The 16996-nt window shown below is 41.7% G+C and overlaps 1 protein-coding gene across 1 annotated transcript in view; it reads right to left on the bottom strand.

The window, feature by feature from the left end:
- strc1 (stereocilin 1) overlaps positions 1–16326 on the bottom strand; it is a 41142-nt gene extending 24816 nt beyond the window's left edge. Inside the window, exons 1-19 of the mRNA XM_085455268.1 lie at positions 16284–16326; positions 14017–14703; positions 13872–13896; positions 12143–13472; positions 10993–11817; positions 9355–9423; positions 9158–9268; positions 8880–9028; positions 7085–7271; positions 6253–6368; positions 5479–5608; positions 5198–5380; positions 3022–3060; positions 2725–2919; positions 1614–1754; positions 1101–1162; positions 806–941; positions 618–706; positions 312–447 (exon numbers count right to left, since the gene is read on the bottom strand). Of these exons, the coding sequence (XP_085311394.1) occupies positions 312–447; positions 618–706; positions 806–941; positions 1101–1162; positions 1614–1754; positions 2725–2919; positions 3022–3060; positions 5198–5380; positions 5479–5608; positions 6253–6368; positions 7085–7271; positions 8880–9028; positions 9158–9268; positions 9355–9423; positions 10993–11817; positions 12143–13472; positions 13872–13896; positions 14017–14703; positions 16284–16326 (4653 nt within the window). The remainder of the gene's footprint in view (positions 1–311; positions 448–617; positions 707–805; positions 942–1100; positions 1163–1613; positions 1755–2724; positions 2920–3021; positions 3061–5197; positions 5381–5478; positions 5609–6252; positions 6369–7084; positions 7272–8879; positions 9029–9157; positions 9269–9354; positions 9424–10992; positions 11818–12142; positions 13473–13871; positions 13897–14016; positions 14704–16283) is intronic.
- Positions 16327–16996: the final 670 nt, after the last annotated feature.

Here is a 16996-nt window from a genome sequence, read left to right as displayed (position 1 = left end):
ATGTGTGTTATCTTAGCAAGGTGCTCATTTTTGTGGTGAGTACCGAGTACTGTGCAGTTCTTATGTTCCTAACTGATGATGGATGAATATTTAAACTTCCACCTTACTTTTCCGCTGTTTGTAAATGTTTGACAGTTGCTAATTTTAACGGTGTTTTTGGTCTTAGCTAAAACTTGGAAGAAGCTCAGATTATATTTTAAGACAAACACAAGAATAAATCCAGATAACTGTTATCATTTTTGTCTTCTTTTGGTAGCTTCTTTTCCATTGAACCTCAGAAAAGGGCCACTGGGAAATCAGGCTCTACTTACCAACCTCTGCGCCATTTTATCAACCAGCAGCAGCTGCTTTGTTCGGGACAGCAGGAGAAAGTGATGCGGTCCTGCTATAATCATCCTCCTGAGACTGTTCATCATATCTGTGGAAAACCTTTTTATGGCACTCACCCTGCAAGACACAAACACACAAGACCAAAACAATCCAAAGTTTTGTTTCAGGGCAAAGAGTACACAAGGGTCTCCTGCATTGCACACATACTCATTTTTCACTAAAGGCATGCAAATCTTATGGATATTAAAGTTTTTCTGCAGTAACTATAATGCCAGCTTTGGACTTACGGCATTGAAAGTGCAATTTCAACTCCAAGATCTTCAAGCAGTTCAAAGAAGAACTCAAACTGATAGAGCACCTCGATTATACAGTTTTTCTGTCCAGAACAACAGACACATAATAGAAGTCACACATTAATGATCCTTGAATTAACGTAAATATCTTAAATGTCAGGAATTAATTGATGTGTAATTACCAGTGAGGTGTGAAGAAGACCAGGCTGCTGCCTGAGCAAGGCCAGGATGCTTCTCGCTGAAGAAGGTGACCGATTTGCCTGAAAACGATCTCTTAAGACAGCACAGCTCACACCCTGCCCCAGCGTTCCCAGACTCCTAGAGTCAATAGATGCGCAATAGTTAATTTATAAAGCTGCAAAATTGCTGGAAAATAAGAGCATCAACCATCAAAGGGGTTCATATATTTTGAAAACAGACAAGAAAATAATTGCTATGATTGCATGTTCATCTGTCTGTCAGATTAAGTGTACTTACAAGAAATGTTGTTTGATCAGATTTGGATTAGTATCAAGAACCTCTCTGAAAATTCCTCTAGCCTGGGGAAGAAAGTGGAAAAGTGTTGGCGTTGTAGTGGTAGCGTGCAGGTTTGCATGTTCGGTTGCATTCAGAGGCTGATCCATTCACAGTGTCGCTGATGATGCCATTCTTCACTTAATAATTTAGCAGCTAATCGAGATAGCGTCATGCACACCTCACAACAGAGAGGAAGCATATCCAATAAGAGGAAGCATGAAGAGATCAAAACACAACAGAGAACTCCCTGCTTCACTGTGAGAAGCTTTTACGTATTCATATACCGGAAGTGTTGGTACAGCACATAAAGATGTAAACTTCCTACCCTTTTCTTCCTCTTCCTTTCCCCGTTTTGAATTCCTAATAATGTTTCACTCATAAACTTTCTTTTATATTTATTCAAGCCGAGCTGTTTACCACTCTGCGGTAATGCAAAGCAGGCGCTAATGTCACAGATGTGCGCTGTTGTGATACCTGCTGTGTGTTCCAGGGTTTTGTAGATGTATTGGAGAGGCTGTTCACAAGTAGACGTTTCCTTGGAAGAACACTGATTAGTGGTGTGCAGCCGAGCAAAGGAGCTACATCGTTCAACCAGGTGACCACCTCTGGGAAGCCCTAAACACAGTAAAGATAACACAAAGCGTTGCAGCAGGTGCTTGACACAGATGCATTCTTCTTCTTTCAGCTGCTCTCTTTAGGAGGTGCCACTGCCTCCATCTCACCCCATCCCTAGCATTCTCCTCTGTCACACCAGCGTTCTCCACGTCTCCCTCCACTACCATGAATCTTCTCTATGTTCTTCCCTTTTTCCTCCTGCCTGACATCTTTTGGCCAGTATATCCACTTTCCCTCCTCTGCACGTGTCCAAACCATCTCAGCCTTGCCTCTCTAACTTTTTGTCCAACATGCTTAACCTGAGCTGTCCCTCATATGTACTTATTTCTAATCTTGTCCATTCTGGTCACTACCAATGAAGATCTAAGCATCTTCAACTCTGCCATCTTTATCTCAGCCTCCTGTGTTTTTATTTATTAGTACAGCTATAGACAAACCGTACATCAGCAGTTCTCACTGCCATCTTGTAAACCTTCCCTTTCACGCTTGCTGCTTCCTTCTGTCACAAATAACCCCTCAATACTTATCTCCACCAGCTCCACCCTGGCTGCACTCACCTCGCTTGTGCACTGTCCAGGTATTTAAACTCATCTACCTTCACCTTCACGCAGCTTTGCTTTTACACATGTATTCTGTCTTACTAACTTTCGTTCCTCTTTTCTCCAGTGGATACCTCTCCAGACTCTCTTCCTCCTGCTCCCTACTCTCACGATAGATCACAATGTAATCTGCAAACATCACAGTTTCCAGACCTCATCTGTCAAGCTGTCCATCACCCTCATGTAAACCCACATTTTGAACCCCTTGATTTGAGCCCAAAGATCCCTGTTTGAACTAAAGGAGGAGACAGAAAAGAGTTAATTACATGGCTATAACAAAAACAAATACAATGCATTTCTTCAAATTAAACTGTGGCATTTAGTGTGTGTGTGTGTGTGTGTGTGTGTGTGTGTGTGTGTGTGTGTTTTACCCATAGTTTGGTGGCTATAGCATTGGCTTGTGGAGGGAGGAGGAGGCCTTTTCTGTCAAGCAGACAGAGACCTTGTGTGTGCTGCGAAATAGCAACAAGGGTTGAGAGCAGTTTATCAGATGTAAGCATCAGCAAGGTCTCTGTCTTCACTCCTACAATGAGAGAGCCGAGCTCCCCCAGCCGGTCTGGGATAAACTGGGCAGCCGGGAGAGAGATGATGATGATGTAAGTGTAAGGCCCAAAAATACAGAGACAATAACTGAACTCACTTCACTGTGATGAGTTTCCAAAACTTACTCCATTGACTGAAGACAGCTTGTCTACTATTACAGCTGCCTGAAACATTAAAAACAAAACAAGTAATCATTCAAACACCTCGTCAACATGTTGGTTAAATTCACCGTTTCCTAAAATATGAAAGTCTTGTGGGGTTTAGTAACACTTGTTCACACAACCGTTTCGGTCGAAATGGCACAAACTACAGTGGGGCAAAAAAGTATTTAGTCAGCTACCGATTGTGCAAGTTCCCCCACTTAAAATGATGACAGAGGTCAGTAATTTGCACCAGAGGTACACTTCAACTGTGAGAGACAGAATGTTAAAAAAAATATCCTTGAATCCACATGGTAGGATTTGTAAAGAATTTATTCGTAAATCAGGGTGGAAAATAAGTATTCGGTCAATAACAAAAATACAACTCAATACTTTGTAACATAACCTTTGTTGGCAATAACAGAGGTCAAACGTTTACTATAGGTCTTTACCAGGTTTGCACACACAGTAGCTGGTATTTTGGCCCATTCCTCCATGCAGATCTTCTCGAGAGCAGTGATGTTTTGGGGCTGTCGCCGAGCAACACGGACTTTCAACTCCCGCCACAGATTTTCTATGGGGTTGAGGTCTGGAGACTGGCTAGGCCACTCCAGGACTTTCAAATGCTTCTTACGGAGCCACTCCTTTGTTGCCCGGGCGGTGTGTTTTGGATCATTGTCATGTTGGAAGACCCAGCCTCGTTTCATCTTCAAAGTTCTCACTGATGGAAGGAGGTTTTGGCTGAAAATCTCACGATACATGGCCCCATTCATTCTGTCCTTAACACGGATCAGTCGTCCTGTCCCCTTGGCAGAAAAACAGCCCCATAGCATGATGTTTCCACCCCCATGCTTCACAGTAGGTATGGTGTTCTTGGGATGCAACTCAGTATTCTTCTTCCTCCAAACACGACGAGTTGAGTTTATACCAAAAAGTTCTACTTTGGTTTCATCTGACCACATGACATTCTCCCAATCCTCTGCTGTATCATCCATGTGCTCTCTGGCAAACTTCAGACGGGCCTGGACATGCACTGGCTTCAGCAGCGGAACACGTCTGGCACTGCGGGATTTGATTCCCTGCCGTTGTAGTGTGTTACTGATGGTGACCTTTGTTACTTTGGTCCCAGCTCTCTGCAGGTCATTCACCAGGTCCCCCCGTGTGGTTCTGGGATCTTTGCTCACCGTTCTCATGATCATTTTGACCCCACGGGATGAGATCTTGCGTGGGGCCCCAGATCGAGGGAGATTATCAGTGGTCTTGTATGTCTTCCATTTTCTGATGATTGCTCCCACAGTTGATTTTTTCACACCAAGCTGCTTGCCTATTGTAGATTCACTCTTCCCAGTCTGGTGCAGGTCTACAATACTTTTCCTGGTGTCCTTCGAAAGCTCTTTGGTCTTGGCCATGGCGGAGTTTGGAGTCTGACTGTTTGAGGCTGTGGACAGGTGTCTTTTATACAGATGATGAGTTTAAACAGGTGCCATTCATACAGGTAACGAGTGGGGGACAGAAAAGCTTCTTACAGAAGACGTTACAGGTCTGTGAGAGCCAGAGATTTTCCTTGTTTGAGGTGACCAAATACTTATTTTCCACCCTGATTTACGAATAAATTCTTTACAAATCCTACCATGTGGATTCATGGATTTTTTTTTCACATTCTGTCTCTCACAGTTGAAGTGTACCTCTGGTGCACATTACTGACCTCTGTCATCATTTTAAGTGGGAGAACTTGCACAATCGGTGGCTGACTAAATACTTTTTTGCCCCACTGTATGTGTAGCTTTGAAGATGTTACTTCTCTGCAAGACTCCTTAAAGACATATGAAACCAACAGCTGTGAGGCTGAGGAAAACGCAAAAGGCCTCAGTTCAGATGAGAGCAGAGGATGAAGTAAAGCTTAGGTCTGTTCTTCATGAGGCCTGTCACCAGTGCTGAGACAGGCTGCCAGGCTGTCAGCTGTTCCTAAGATATAAAACTCCCACCAGCTGCTACGCAATCCAACCATCTACTGCCAACACATGATTGTACACTCACTGAAACCGGGCCTTGGAAAGAAAAGAGTCAATTTGCTAGTAAGAAAGGAAATTACACCAATTACAGATGATGACTGTGGTTACCAGCTTCTGGTATAGATTTCAGGTTTAATTTACTCCTCTACCTGTGCAGGACTGAATGGAATAGAGTTCAGGGTGGGGAGGACAGAAAGCAGCTGAGACGTGGAGAGACCCTGCAGGAAAGTCACGCCCAGCGAGGGCAGGAGGAGCGCGATCTCTGCCAGGCGCTCAGCAGGGACTGCAGACGGGACCTGCAGCTCGGTGGTGTTCAGTAAAATATTGAAAACCTGCCAACAAAGTTAAGACAAACAAAAAGAGCAATTATTACATGAAAGTATACATTTAAAAAAACAGTGAAGGAACTGCACATGAGTTCTGTTCCTACCAGGTCACTTGGCAAACGGAGTCCTTTACGTGTGCAGCTCATAATACTCTCGCGGATCACACTGAAAGCCTCGGTGCCTTTATAAACATAGAGATCATCTGGGTCTGCCAGGCATGTGATACTACCCAGCCTGAAATCACAAAGCAATGTTTCAACAACACACTCACAGAAAACACCTGCCAAAATATTACATGTATTTAATTTTAAGAAAGAAAGAAAGATCTTAGTTTTTTAATTGGTTTGATTGATTATTTTAAAGGTTTTTGTGTCATTTTTAAAGGTTTCTATAACCTAAAGAAATCAAGGCATTTCTAACTAATCAGTACACATGCTGTCAAATAATTAAAAAAAAAAACTTTACAACAAACCTTGAAATTTTAATATTGTGTGTAGGTGATACTTTTTTTAAATAAAGCAAATTTAGTTATGAGGATTGGAAGTCAAGCAAGTAGATTGTGTATATGACAAACTATTAAGTTATATTAATAAAATAAAAGGTTCAAATGCACCTAAAAAAGACCATCCAGCAACATTACATCAAAACTAATTACTGTTGTCCCAGAACTTCTTCAGCGATTTCACTTGGATGAGATAAAGAAATGTTTCCCTTGCTGAAAATGCTGCATACAGCTGAAACTTTTGGGGGATTTATTTCTATTCCTGGATTCTTAAGCATGCATCAACACATTGTGTTCTGTCAGGTTTTATCTATGATTACAAAAAGAAAACATGGATGGAAAATGTTGGAAATGCCTTCCTATAGTCATTCCAAACCTGGAAAAGTCCTGAGCTGTTAGGTTCCTGTAGGTGCTGATGAGGTTGCGTGCTACAAATTCCTGCTTTAGTGGAGTGAGGGTGTTTCTCTGCAACACATCCAGCCCATCAAGCAGCTGCCGATGAAAGCATTACAAAAGTGACATATCACAATTAAGTATTAAAAATGGGCCAATACATTTTGCAATATAGTGACAAGGAAAGAAAAAAACAGTACAGTGTAAAATTTGAGGATAAAAAGACTGCATGCTGTGCACTTTAAACAAGGATTAGCTGAAAGACAAACATGTATGTTTCCCCTTTGCCCATGCTTTTTTAATTCAGACTAAATGGAAGGTAATATTTGTTTATATGTTGTATTTATTAGCAGTGCAAACCATCCAAGGTAAATTATAGTAAAACCTTTGGAAAGGTATATGTTTCTTTACTTCCTTGCCTCTATAGCATAACACATTTGTGCACATCTAATGCTAAAAAGTTAACAAACTCAAAACTTTTAAGAAAGTCACACAAAACATAAAGTGTAAAATGTCAATTTGTGGGGGGGTTTCTCATTTTGTTTTGTAAAGTTTTAAACAGTTCCTTTTATTTTTTCTTACTTCAGTATTGAAATATCAGTAGCCATGCTCATTCCTAATTCATGTTTTCCCAATATTACTTATTGAACACTGGCCCCTAGAATAAAACCCACAGTAGTGACAGAGACAGATGAGTCTGTGCTTTCTTTTGACCAGCGTGTGACAAGTGGCTGTGTTCTGCCCTGGGGCCGATCCAACTAGCTGCTTGCTTCTCAAGTTTCCCTGCCAGGTGTCAGAGCTCAGAGGGCCGTTACCTGAGCAGCTGAGAGGTGTTGGAAGTTCTGGAAGGGCAGGTAGGCGATCAGGTTTCCTGTGTCCTTGATGAGCGACTGTTGACCTCTGGTGATGCTGGAGGGGGACAATGCTTTGCTGTACCACAATCCAAAGGCCTGCTGCTGGTCCGGGGTCATGCTCTTTAAGATTTCATTAATTTTGTCCCGACTGGAGCAAAAACATTAAAATAATATGGTTTGTTTGAACTTTCTGCTGAAAAGTTAAAAAATAATAATAATAAACTTATTTATATGTGACCTTCTTTGAATTACTGCATATAGTATAGTACTGGCAGGCATCATTAAATTTAGCTTGACTTAGAATAAATATTAAAATTCTTACAAAGGTACAAAAAGGCCTGAACAAGCCTAAAGCTCATTAACAGTCTATCAGAGACTTCAAATCTCTTAAGTTTAAGTCATATAAAAATCAAAGTATAATAGCAGCCTAATGATTAAATTCATTCTAAAACCATTTCCCCTTTTTTTCCAGTCTCATTATTATATATTAGGTTAAATATCCATGGCCAACAGGTACATATTTAAGATGCAAATTTCTTACAGCAAGAAAATGATTTTCCAAAGTGAGAAACTGGAAAACAACTGCAACAAAGAAAACAAGCGTTATCTGGATTAAGATAACTCTGAGAACCAGCTTGCATTACATTATTTACAATGTATAATGGATGCTCTGGACTCTGCATGGCAACGCATCATTTCACTTCTGACTTCATTCAGATCCCAGAGGCATTTTCTCAGGGAAGAAAAATATATTGAAATGAATCTCAGTGAATGTTCAGCAATGAGCAAAGTAAAATGATACAAAGCATGACCCATTTTCCATCTCTTTGAGTAAAAGCACCTCATCCTAACCTGAAAATGAGAATGGATGCTTTTAAATTTCACACCTATTATGCTATCTTTCTTTTTTTTTTTTATTGACTCAGGAGCCACTTTAATAGCCTCACATGTTCAGCTGCTTCTTCATGTAAATGGACAGCTCAGCACATTTAGGCATGTAAGCCTGGTCAGAATGACCAGCTGAAGTTCAAACCCAGCATTAGAAGGAGGGAAAAAGACGATTTATGTGACTCTAAATGAAGCATAGCAGCAAAGGAGTCCCTCTAAAGTTGCCTACAAACAGGAAACTGAGGCCGCAATTTACATGGGCTCTCCAAAATTAGACAATAGAAGATAGGACTGATAAGTCTTAAGTTCTGCTGAGATGGTAAGGTCACCATGGTGGTGGTGGTGTAATGGTGCGAGGAACATTTTGTCAGCACACTTTGGCCGCAATCCAGTAAAACGCCTTTCATGTGTGGTAAAACAGGAGAGTCACATCATGGATGTGCAGCCAAACATAATCTGCAGCCAATGTAATCTGCAGGAACTATGTGACATTATCATATTAATAAGGACTAAAATCTCTGCGGGAGGTTTCCAGCACATTGTTGAATCTATGGCGTCGTTCTAAAGGAGGTCCAATCAAGACCTGCAAATTTGTACCTGATAAAATGGCCGTCTGTGGACATACTATTGTAAGGGTTCAACATAGCCACAGTTAGAGTCAAAACTCATAGTTTTGGTTTAAAATTATGTGCAGCAAAATATGTCCTACTTCCAAGATAATCACAAGAACAAAATGAAAAATGTTAGCCTTTCAGGAACCAGAGACACCGTTTTAATCCCTCACACGGGACATGTGGTAAGTTCCGAAAATAATAATGCTTAGATGCATGAGTAGTGGGCTCATTAGTAAAGAAGCTCCATCACTTACACATTGATGCTGTTCTGCCAGGGAGGCAAAGCTTGGATGTCAGCTGGGCTGGCTTTAGTCAGCATTGGAGCGAGCTCAGGGAAAAGAGTAACATCCAGGTGAGTCTGCAGTATCTCTGACACCATGGTGGACAGGTACTCATTGGGCAACTAGCAAACGGAAGAAAACAATGTCAGCGAGAAAACTGTGCCTCAAAGAGATACAACAGATGAACTGACAACTAAGACTTCTGGGAAGGGAAATTAAAAGGCGGATGTGGTGGTGGTGGTCTTATTCACCTGCAGTGTGTCTTTGACACTGGCGTAGTACTGAAGGATGAGTCTGATGGTATGATTGTGAGCTTCTTTGAGCACTGGCCTCAGGCTGCTCGGCGATAAATTGAAGTACGCCTGCACATGTGGAAAGAATGCGAGCAATAAACACATACTGGATATTGTGGCAATTCGCATTAGTATTATTATACAACATATCTTACCTTAATGAGAAGCATTTCGTCAGTGTTCTGCAGGTTTCTTCCCGTCTGCAGCAGTCTGCTTAGCACCGTCTACAGAAGGGAAATATGCAGTTATAATAGCACCTTATAGAAGGAGCATCAGACACATATAATACAATTGTCCCCTTTGACACATTATTGTAAGTGTCAAATCAGTTGTGAGCCAGGAGAGATTAACACCCAGAGGAAGAGACTCATCATCTGGATATCAGTGACAGAAGTGTAACTGGACACCAGCTGTAGGCCGGCTGTACACTGAAGGTCAAATGACGCTAATGGTAAGTGATATGATGAATAATTAGATGAATGATAAAGCCAATGAACGGAACTACACAGAAACAGATTGAGTCTTTCTGAATAAAAGATGAGGTGAATCTCTACTCACACTACGCTCTGATTAACCTGCAGAGTAAATTTCTGAGAAAGGTGCTAAAATATACTCGATCAGCTCTCATTGACTAACAGACTCTCGCTGAGCCTCAAAGCAAAACAGAGCACAGCAAATTATCTCAAACCACCAAAAACTCTACATAGATAACAGATCAATGTAATAATGACAATTCAATAATATGACAATAAAAATAGTTGCAGAAATCAACATAGTACAGGATTAGCACTGGGCTTTGCCACACCTCATTTTTTATGAGGTTTTTTTTATAGGGATTTTTTTCTATCAAAGTGTGTTTTTATGTGTTTGGGATCATTGTTACTGTTAGATAACAGTAGATACTAAATATTACATGTTATTGTGCAGTACACAAGATCGACAGCGCACAATGTGCTTTGAGGTATCAGCCAAGAAAGGTGTCGTTTGTGTCTGTGAACATCCGTGTGTACACCTGTGTGGATCAGCATGCTTGTATTCCAAAGGTTTCTCCATGTGACGATCTGCTAGGGAGTGTGGGGAGCCATAGCCCCGTCCCCTAGGGCATGAAGCAGGTATGGAGGAGATCCAGGCCCCAGACATCCAGAGGCCCCAGAGTACGAGGACCCAAGGAGGACCACCACAGGGGCAACCGTGCCACCCTCCTGGGAAGAGCTGAGTAGAGCCCCAAACGAGAGGTCACCCAGCAGCCACGGAGCAGAGGCCAGAGGGGGTTGCAGTGACGTGCCCGCAGGCTCTGCCAGCAGCCAGCTGTGCCAGAGAGGACCAAGCCTCAGGCCCAGAGGCCTGAGGGCACCCCACCCCCGGAAGGGGCCCAGCTGGGCCACAGGCACCAGGCCCCGCCAATCAGCCACCAGGAGTGAGCCAGTACATACATGAGCACCCAGCCCCAGACACCAAGAACCACCAACACACCAACGTTTTAAGTATATTTTTAAAGGTGACCTTATTTGACCTCAAAGAAGACGTCAAAGGTCCAAAGGCCCACATGTTGTCAGTACAACATTTGTGGAGGTAATACACAGTAGTTCTTGTTCTTGTGGAGCTGCTTTTACCAGCTTCACAAAAAACAGAAAAATCGTATATATCACCAACTGTAATACATTAACATGAGCAAAATGCAAAGAAGGTTTTTTGAGCATTTCTAAACCTTTGGTCTGTCTACTTGTTCCACTACTGAGTATCTACTACTACACTACTCATAATCCACACGAGTGCATGAAAGAACCACTTACCCCAAAACACTGTAGCAAGACTCTCTTGTTGTCAGAGTTGTCCTCCAACTTGAAATAGTTGATCACAGATTTTAGCACACTTGGTCGTATTGTCTCAGTGACATGCCACTGGGTGATCTGAACCTCCTCCAGGGATAACAGGACAACCACAGTGGTGCTGACTGCTTGCTCCAATGCTCTAGCCACAGGTGGAGTCAGCAGATCCACCATCTTGGACCGCACACTGTCCACCCAACAGCGCACTACTGTCTGCAGGACCATATTCTGAGTGGCACACGGCTGACAGGCTGAAGCGAAGATGGTAGGGCAGCTCCAGTTGAACTCCTTCACCAGATTTCTTGCTAGGCAAAAATTAGGGTCCGTAGTGGTGCTAGTGTTGTTGTTGCTATTGTTGTTGGTGGTGGTGGCATTGGTATAGGTGGTGTAGGTGGTACACATCCTGTTCACCCACTGGCTCCACGGCTCACGGGACAGAAACAGGAGAAGACCGTCATTAGGGCAAATGGATAAGAAAAAATTGGTCTGATCATTCTCCCAGCATAGAGCCAGGAGTGCAGCATCTGGTGGAGATGTGATCCAGCTGGAGTATTGACACTGTTTAGTCACGCCTTCCACACTTTTATTAGGAGATGTCCCTGGGTCTTTTGAGTAGTTGGCACAGTGCTGTATTAGCCAGGTGTTGTCCTGATTGGCCAACAGGTTTTGTAGGACTGTATTATTGGCACAGACTCTGGAGGTAAAGTTAAGTTGGTCCATCTCAGCACAGAGAGCCACCTCAGTCATGTCCACAATGATGGGACGCGTCCAGTCAGAGTACTTGCACACCTACAGGACCATTTATGGTGAACACAACATGAGAATAAAAAGTCAACAGTTAGAAAATGGCTTTACTGTTGTATATGCAATTAATGCTGTTATCTTTAGTTTTTTTTTTTTCTGTAAAGATACAAAATGCACTAGTGGATAAGAATATATAGGTTCAGATTTCAGAACAGAAATGTTCAGACTTTGGGATATAATGGGATGATTTTGTTTATAAGAGACTCATGCAGGCTTATTTTACTACATAAGGCTTAAAATAACAGTTCTTTCTTTTTTGTGCTTGTTAATTAGATTTTATATGTTCATTCTTGCCAGGTAAAACACCCACCTGAGGTGGTACGGTTATTTCCTCCATGTCTGTGCAGACTGATGTAAGCCATTTGTTCAGAGGATTTTGCAGCAGCTTTTCCAACACAGACTGCTTGCAGCAGACACTCTTCTGAAAAGCACTCTGATCATTCTGCCAACAAAGTCCGATCACAGAATCGTCCACCTGTCGTTCTCCCCACGTATTGTAGTCACACCACATTCCAATGTTGAAGGCCTCTGTAGGCTCGGGGTGTGGAAAGCTAAGAGAGGTGCGGCAGTGTTCCTCAAGCCAGGTATTTTGTGTGCTAAGAAGAAGGTTATCCAAAAATGTTGCATTAGAGCAAACCTTTTTAGTGAAACCGCTCTGGTCGAAGAGGATGCACATTGTCAAAAGATCATTGGTAATTTCCACCTCATGCCACTCAGAGTAGTGACAAAAATCTAACTGCGTATCCAAGCCAGGGATTGGCAGTGGAGGAGGTACGTTTGTGCAGTTAGGCATGAACTGAAAATGTTCAGGGTTAGACATTACAAACATAAAGAAGCCAGTGTTCTCACAGATGAGGTTGGTCAGTCTGACACTGTCGAGGCTCATGCAGAACGCCAGCAGGGAGGTATCCACCATGTTTGTGAACTTGTTAAGCCACTGGCCATACTGGCAGAACTCACTGACCATGTAGTCTGCAGAGGAGTTAGCGCAGTATCCGTACAACCAGCTGTTCATCTTTTCAGATAGCAGCTTCCGCATCAATACAGCATCGCTACAGACCTGCTTCACAAACTCCACACGTTCATTGTCACTGCACAGTGACACAAGGACAGGGTCCACATTATTTTGCAACCAGTCGTTATAGTTGCACGCAAGTTGTCTGAGGTTGGAGGCTTCCCTGGCAACTCGACGAGGTTTAGTGAGAGGGGTGGCGGCAGGGGCCGGCCTTGCGTTGTCAAAACTGCAGTCAGATGACCTGCTAACAAGTGGAGAAGCCAGTGTTTGAATAACATAACACATGTTGCTCCACACATTCTTCATTTGGTTGGAGCTGAGGGAGCTTAGAGCCTCGCAAAACGTGACCACATGCGTGGAAGACTCTACTCCTGAATTTGAGAGGATCTCAGCACACATTGTGTCGTTGATGGTGGCCAGATTGTAGCTATCACACAGGGTGTCGTAATAATTCATAGTGCTGTTTTCAGCATATGAAATGCTGCGTTGGGAGGGAGCACTGGGAGGAGTCTGGCATTCAGGTCCTGGATGCATAAATGCTGACTGATCTTCAGGGAGGAAGATGTCCAGGAGGATATCGATCAGTGATGTACTCAAAGACCAGCTCACATTGTTCTTAATTCCCCTGAACAAAACAGGAAGTTAATTATTATTGTACATTTTATACATCAAATATAATATAAAAAAATCATTGGTGTTATTCGTTCCACCTGTTAGTGGTCATAATGTTGTGCCTGACTGGTATGGTAAAGTCATGGTAAAAAGATCTAGTGCGGCTTTACTAGTTTAGTGTCTACATCCATCTTGTGGACAATTTTAACTGAGGTATAAAACACTTACATAATGTGTCCAGCCGGCACTTTCAAAGGATTAATATACGACTCACAGCAGTAATTCTTCCTGCTTTATCAGCAACCTTGTTTTGTAAAGAAGGAAAAGCATTGCCCTGTGGTGCTGATGTAGTTAAAAAGCTCCACAGGGCAGCTTAAAGATGAAGTTTATGCAAATTTTACTAATGACTCACCACATAATGAGCTGCTGGAGGTCTCCTAGAGAACACACAGGAAATCTAATTAGCATAAAACTGTAGAAGAATTCATAATAATAATTTCTGGAATACAAAAAAATTACATAATATAACAATAGAAGTATTTTTTTAAATGCTTTACCTTGTTGACAGGTCTCCTTTTCATCTAAAACTGGGACTTTTATTCCAAACTGTAAAGCTATTCTGGTGTAGTCCATTGGTACTTGGATAAATAATGCCACAAACCTTAAGGTGTATGTTACTGTTGCATCTATGAGTCCACCTAACACATTTATTAAGTTTTTAGAGAGAGAGAGACTCGACAGTATATTTATAAATGTTTCTTGGAAACCACTTAACGCTGCTGAATCCCCCATCCTGAGGTAGGTCCTGAAGAAGCTGCCTGATTCTTCATCAGTGGTCAGTGAAGAGCATGTCTGCGACCTCAGAGTTGTCAAAAAAGTCAGCAGTGGTTTCGCTAACTCCAGAGACACCGTCTTTGTCAGCTCTGCCTCCAGTCCACAGTCCTGTCTCCCGGACAGAATGCAAATTGTTATTTTGGGAAGATCATCTAAGAAGTTTTCTCTCAGCAGTGGCTGAAAAATATTGTACAAGTTCATCAGGGCACCATAATATGTGTTTAAGTCAAAACCGGCTCTGGTGGTAGAGGAGCTGAAGCTGCGTGTATCTCCATTAGATAGAGAGTGGATTTGATCAATAACTTTTTGGATATCTTCTTCTAACTTGGTGCCCTCACCAGGAGTCTGGTTTGTGGTTCTTTGCATTAATTTGGGTTGCAAACTCGTTTGCTCGACATCACATATGATTCCTGTTGATGCTAAACAGAAAGAAAGACAGAAAGAAAGAGGGTCATTGTGTTATTTTTATACTATGTATTCAGCAAGCTCTTACTCTAACTGAAGTCTGAAGCCTCTTTTAGTAAGTAAGTAAAGTTTATTTGTTAAGCGCTTTTCATAGACAGCCAATCACAAAGCGCTGTACACAAAAGGCTAAAAAGAAACAGAAGGTTAGGTACCAAAATAGACAATTTAAAACAAAAAACAACAACAACAAAAAAGTTACAACTGTTGTCAAACGTTCACTGGCATGAATGTCATGGTACTTTGGGGGCTTTAAATTGTTTATTTGAACTGTTTTTTTCAGGGTGGAATGGCTGTACAGCATACATCTTTAGTGACTTGAAGAAACGAGTTTGGTGCACAAGCTTGAAGTTATTTGGAATTTTCCCAAAGTCACACAGGGTTAAAATTACACAATGCATACATATATAGGCTCAAATGTATACATACAGCCCCACTAATATTTGGTTGAATGTTCTTTAACAAATTTCACCTTGACCAGATGTTTTTGGCAGGCATGAACAAGCTGGTGGCATCAGTCTGGCTGTGTATTTGACCACTCTTTTTGGCAGAATTGGAAGAGTCCATTTAAAGTGGTTGGTTTCCTGACACCAACCTGGCTTTAGCATAGTCCACAATTTTTTAACAGGGCTAAGGTCAGAGGTTTGTGTTTGAAAGCCTTACTTTTATTCCTCTCGTCACTGTGGCCAAACAGCTCAGTATTTGTCATGGACATTAGGCCGTTTCCAGTTCGTGGCTGGCTTGAGCTGTGGTGGTTCCTGAACATCCTAACTATTTTTTTCTCATCTGAAGGTGACAGTTCAGGTCTTCTTTCAGATTTTTGCAAAGCGGAGACACACCTTAAGAACTTTTTATGTACAGTTATTTCAACTGATGATCGTGGAATCTGCAGTTGTTTAGAAATGGCTCCTTGGACTTTGGCCACCCCAGTGAGTGCTATCAGACAAATCCTTTTTATGTTGGCAAAGAGAAACTATCACCTCAATTCAATCATGATCAGTGACGAGATCTTAATACACCTTGGTCTTATCAAGTTATAAGACACCATAGAGCCTTCAGCATCACGTATTAAAAGTGAGTGTATGTATTTGAACCTGTATGCAGCCTTCTGACCTTGTGTGGAAAAGAGAAAAACCAAAATGAATCCAAACTTATGCAACCAATACTTGGTTTTTTTTGTAAAGATGTATGCTGTACAATTATTCCACCCTGGAAAAAGAACGGCTCAACAAAATCATTAAAAGCCGTGACATCCATGCCCATATCATACAAAATGACGGCGTTGCTTAGTACGAAACAAATATTGATTTTTTTTTATGATTGAGAACCAACAATCAAGTTTACTATTCACACGATATATGATACTTGCGATGGAAAAGTCAAGACTTTCTATTAGCTAATAATGCTAAATTAACAGATTATTTTTAATTCAATTTGTGTTTTATTTATCATGTAATACTACATCAGAGGAACATTTTACTTTATTTTTTAAAATTAAGACTGCCTAAAAACTGTATTTTGTACTCACCAAATAAGATGCACACAATGCAAATAGCTGGTGCTGACCACATTGTAAATGTCCTGAAATGTAAGCAGGAAACCCCCTCAGAAAAGTTTTTGTTAAATCCTTTTTGTTGTAGAGAAAGTTTTTAGCTTTGCTGAGAGAACAGGCCAGAGAACAATCTTCATAACTGCTAACACTATAATGCCTGTCTCTGCTGAAGAAGTATTAAACCTCCTTAGGATTTTATCTTCGATCCTTCTTCGGTGCCGCTGTGCTCAAACAAGCTGCCGACTCTTCACTTCAGTGTCAGCCTGCAACTCTACACCTGGTCTGAAAGCACCGTAAGTAAGGACACTGGTAAAGGGGAAAAAGGAGGTGTGAAATGAGGGCTGTGAAACGCAGAAGGGATTTAAGCAATGGGCACAGCCAAAATGTTGCATTATTAATCGAGTGTGTTGATTAAGTCCTCCATTTGAAACTGGACTCCTGTCAGGAAGAGACAGAAGACACCAGACTGACTGCTGGAAGATTTATATGACATCTGCTACCAACAACTCCCATACCCGACCTGATCCAGCCTCTAAAAAGAGTAAAATTAGAACATCTTTGAATCTAAGATACCATAAAATGATAACAATTCTTATCAACATACTATTTCCCCAAATATATGCAAGAAAAATGATGCGTATGATTTAGATGAGGATGTCTCACTTGCTAAAATTGATCTTTTGTTCCTT

Source organism: Copadichromis virginalis, linkage group LG1 (assembly GCF_057382275.1).
Source record: "Copadichromis virginalis isolate Kocher_CV1m ecotype Utaka linkage group LG1, C_Virginalis_male_GT1.1, whole genome shotgun sequence".
Taxonomy (NCBI): domain Eukaryota; kingdom Metazoa; phylum Chordata; class Actinopteri; order Cichliformes; family Cichlidae; genus Copadichromis; species Copadichromis virginalis.
The sequence above is the reverse complement of the archived record's forward strand: the minus strand, read 5'-3'. Positions and strand labels throughout refer to the sequence as shown.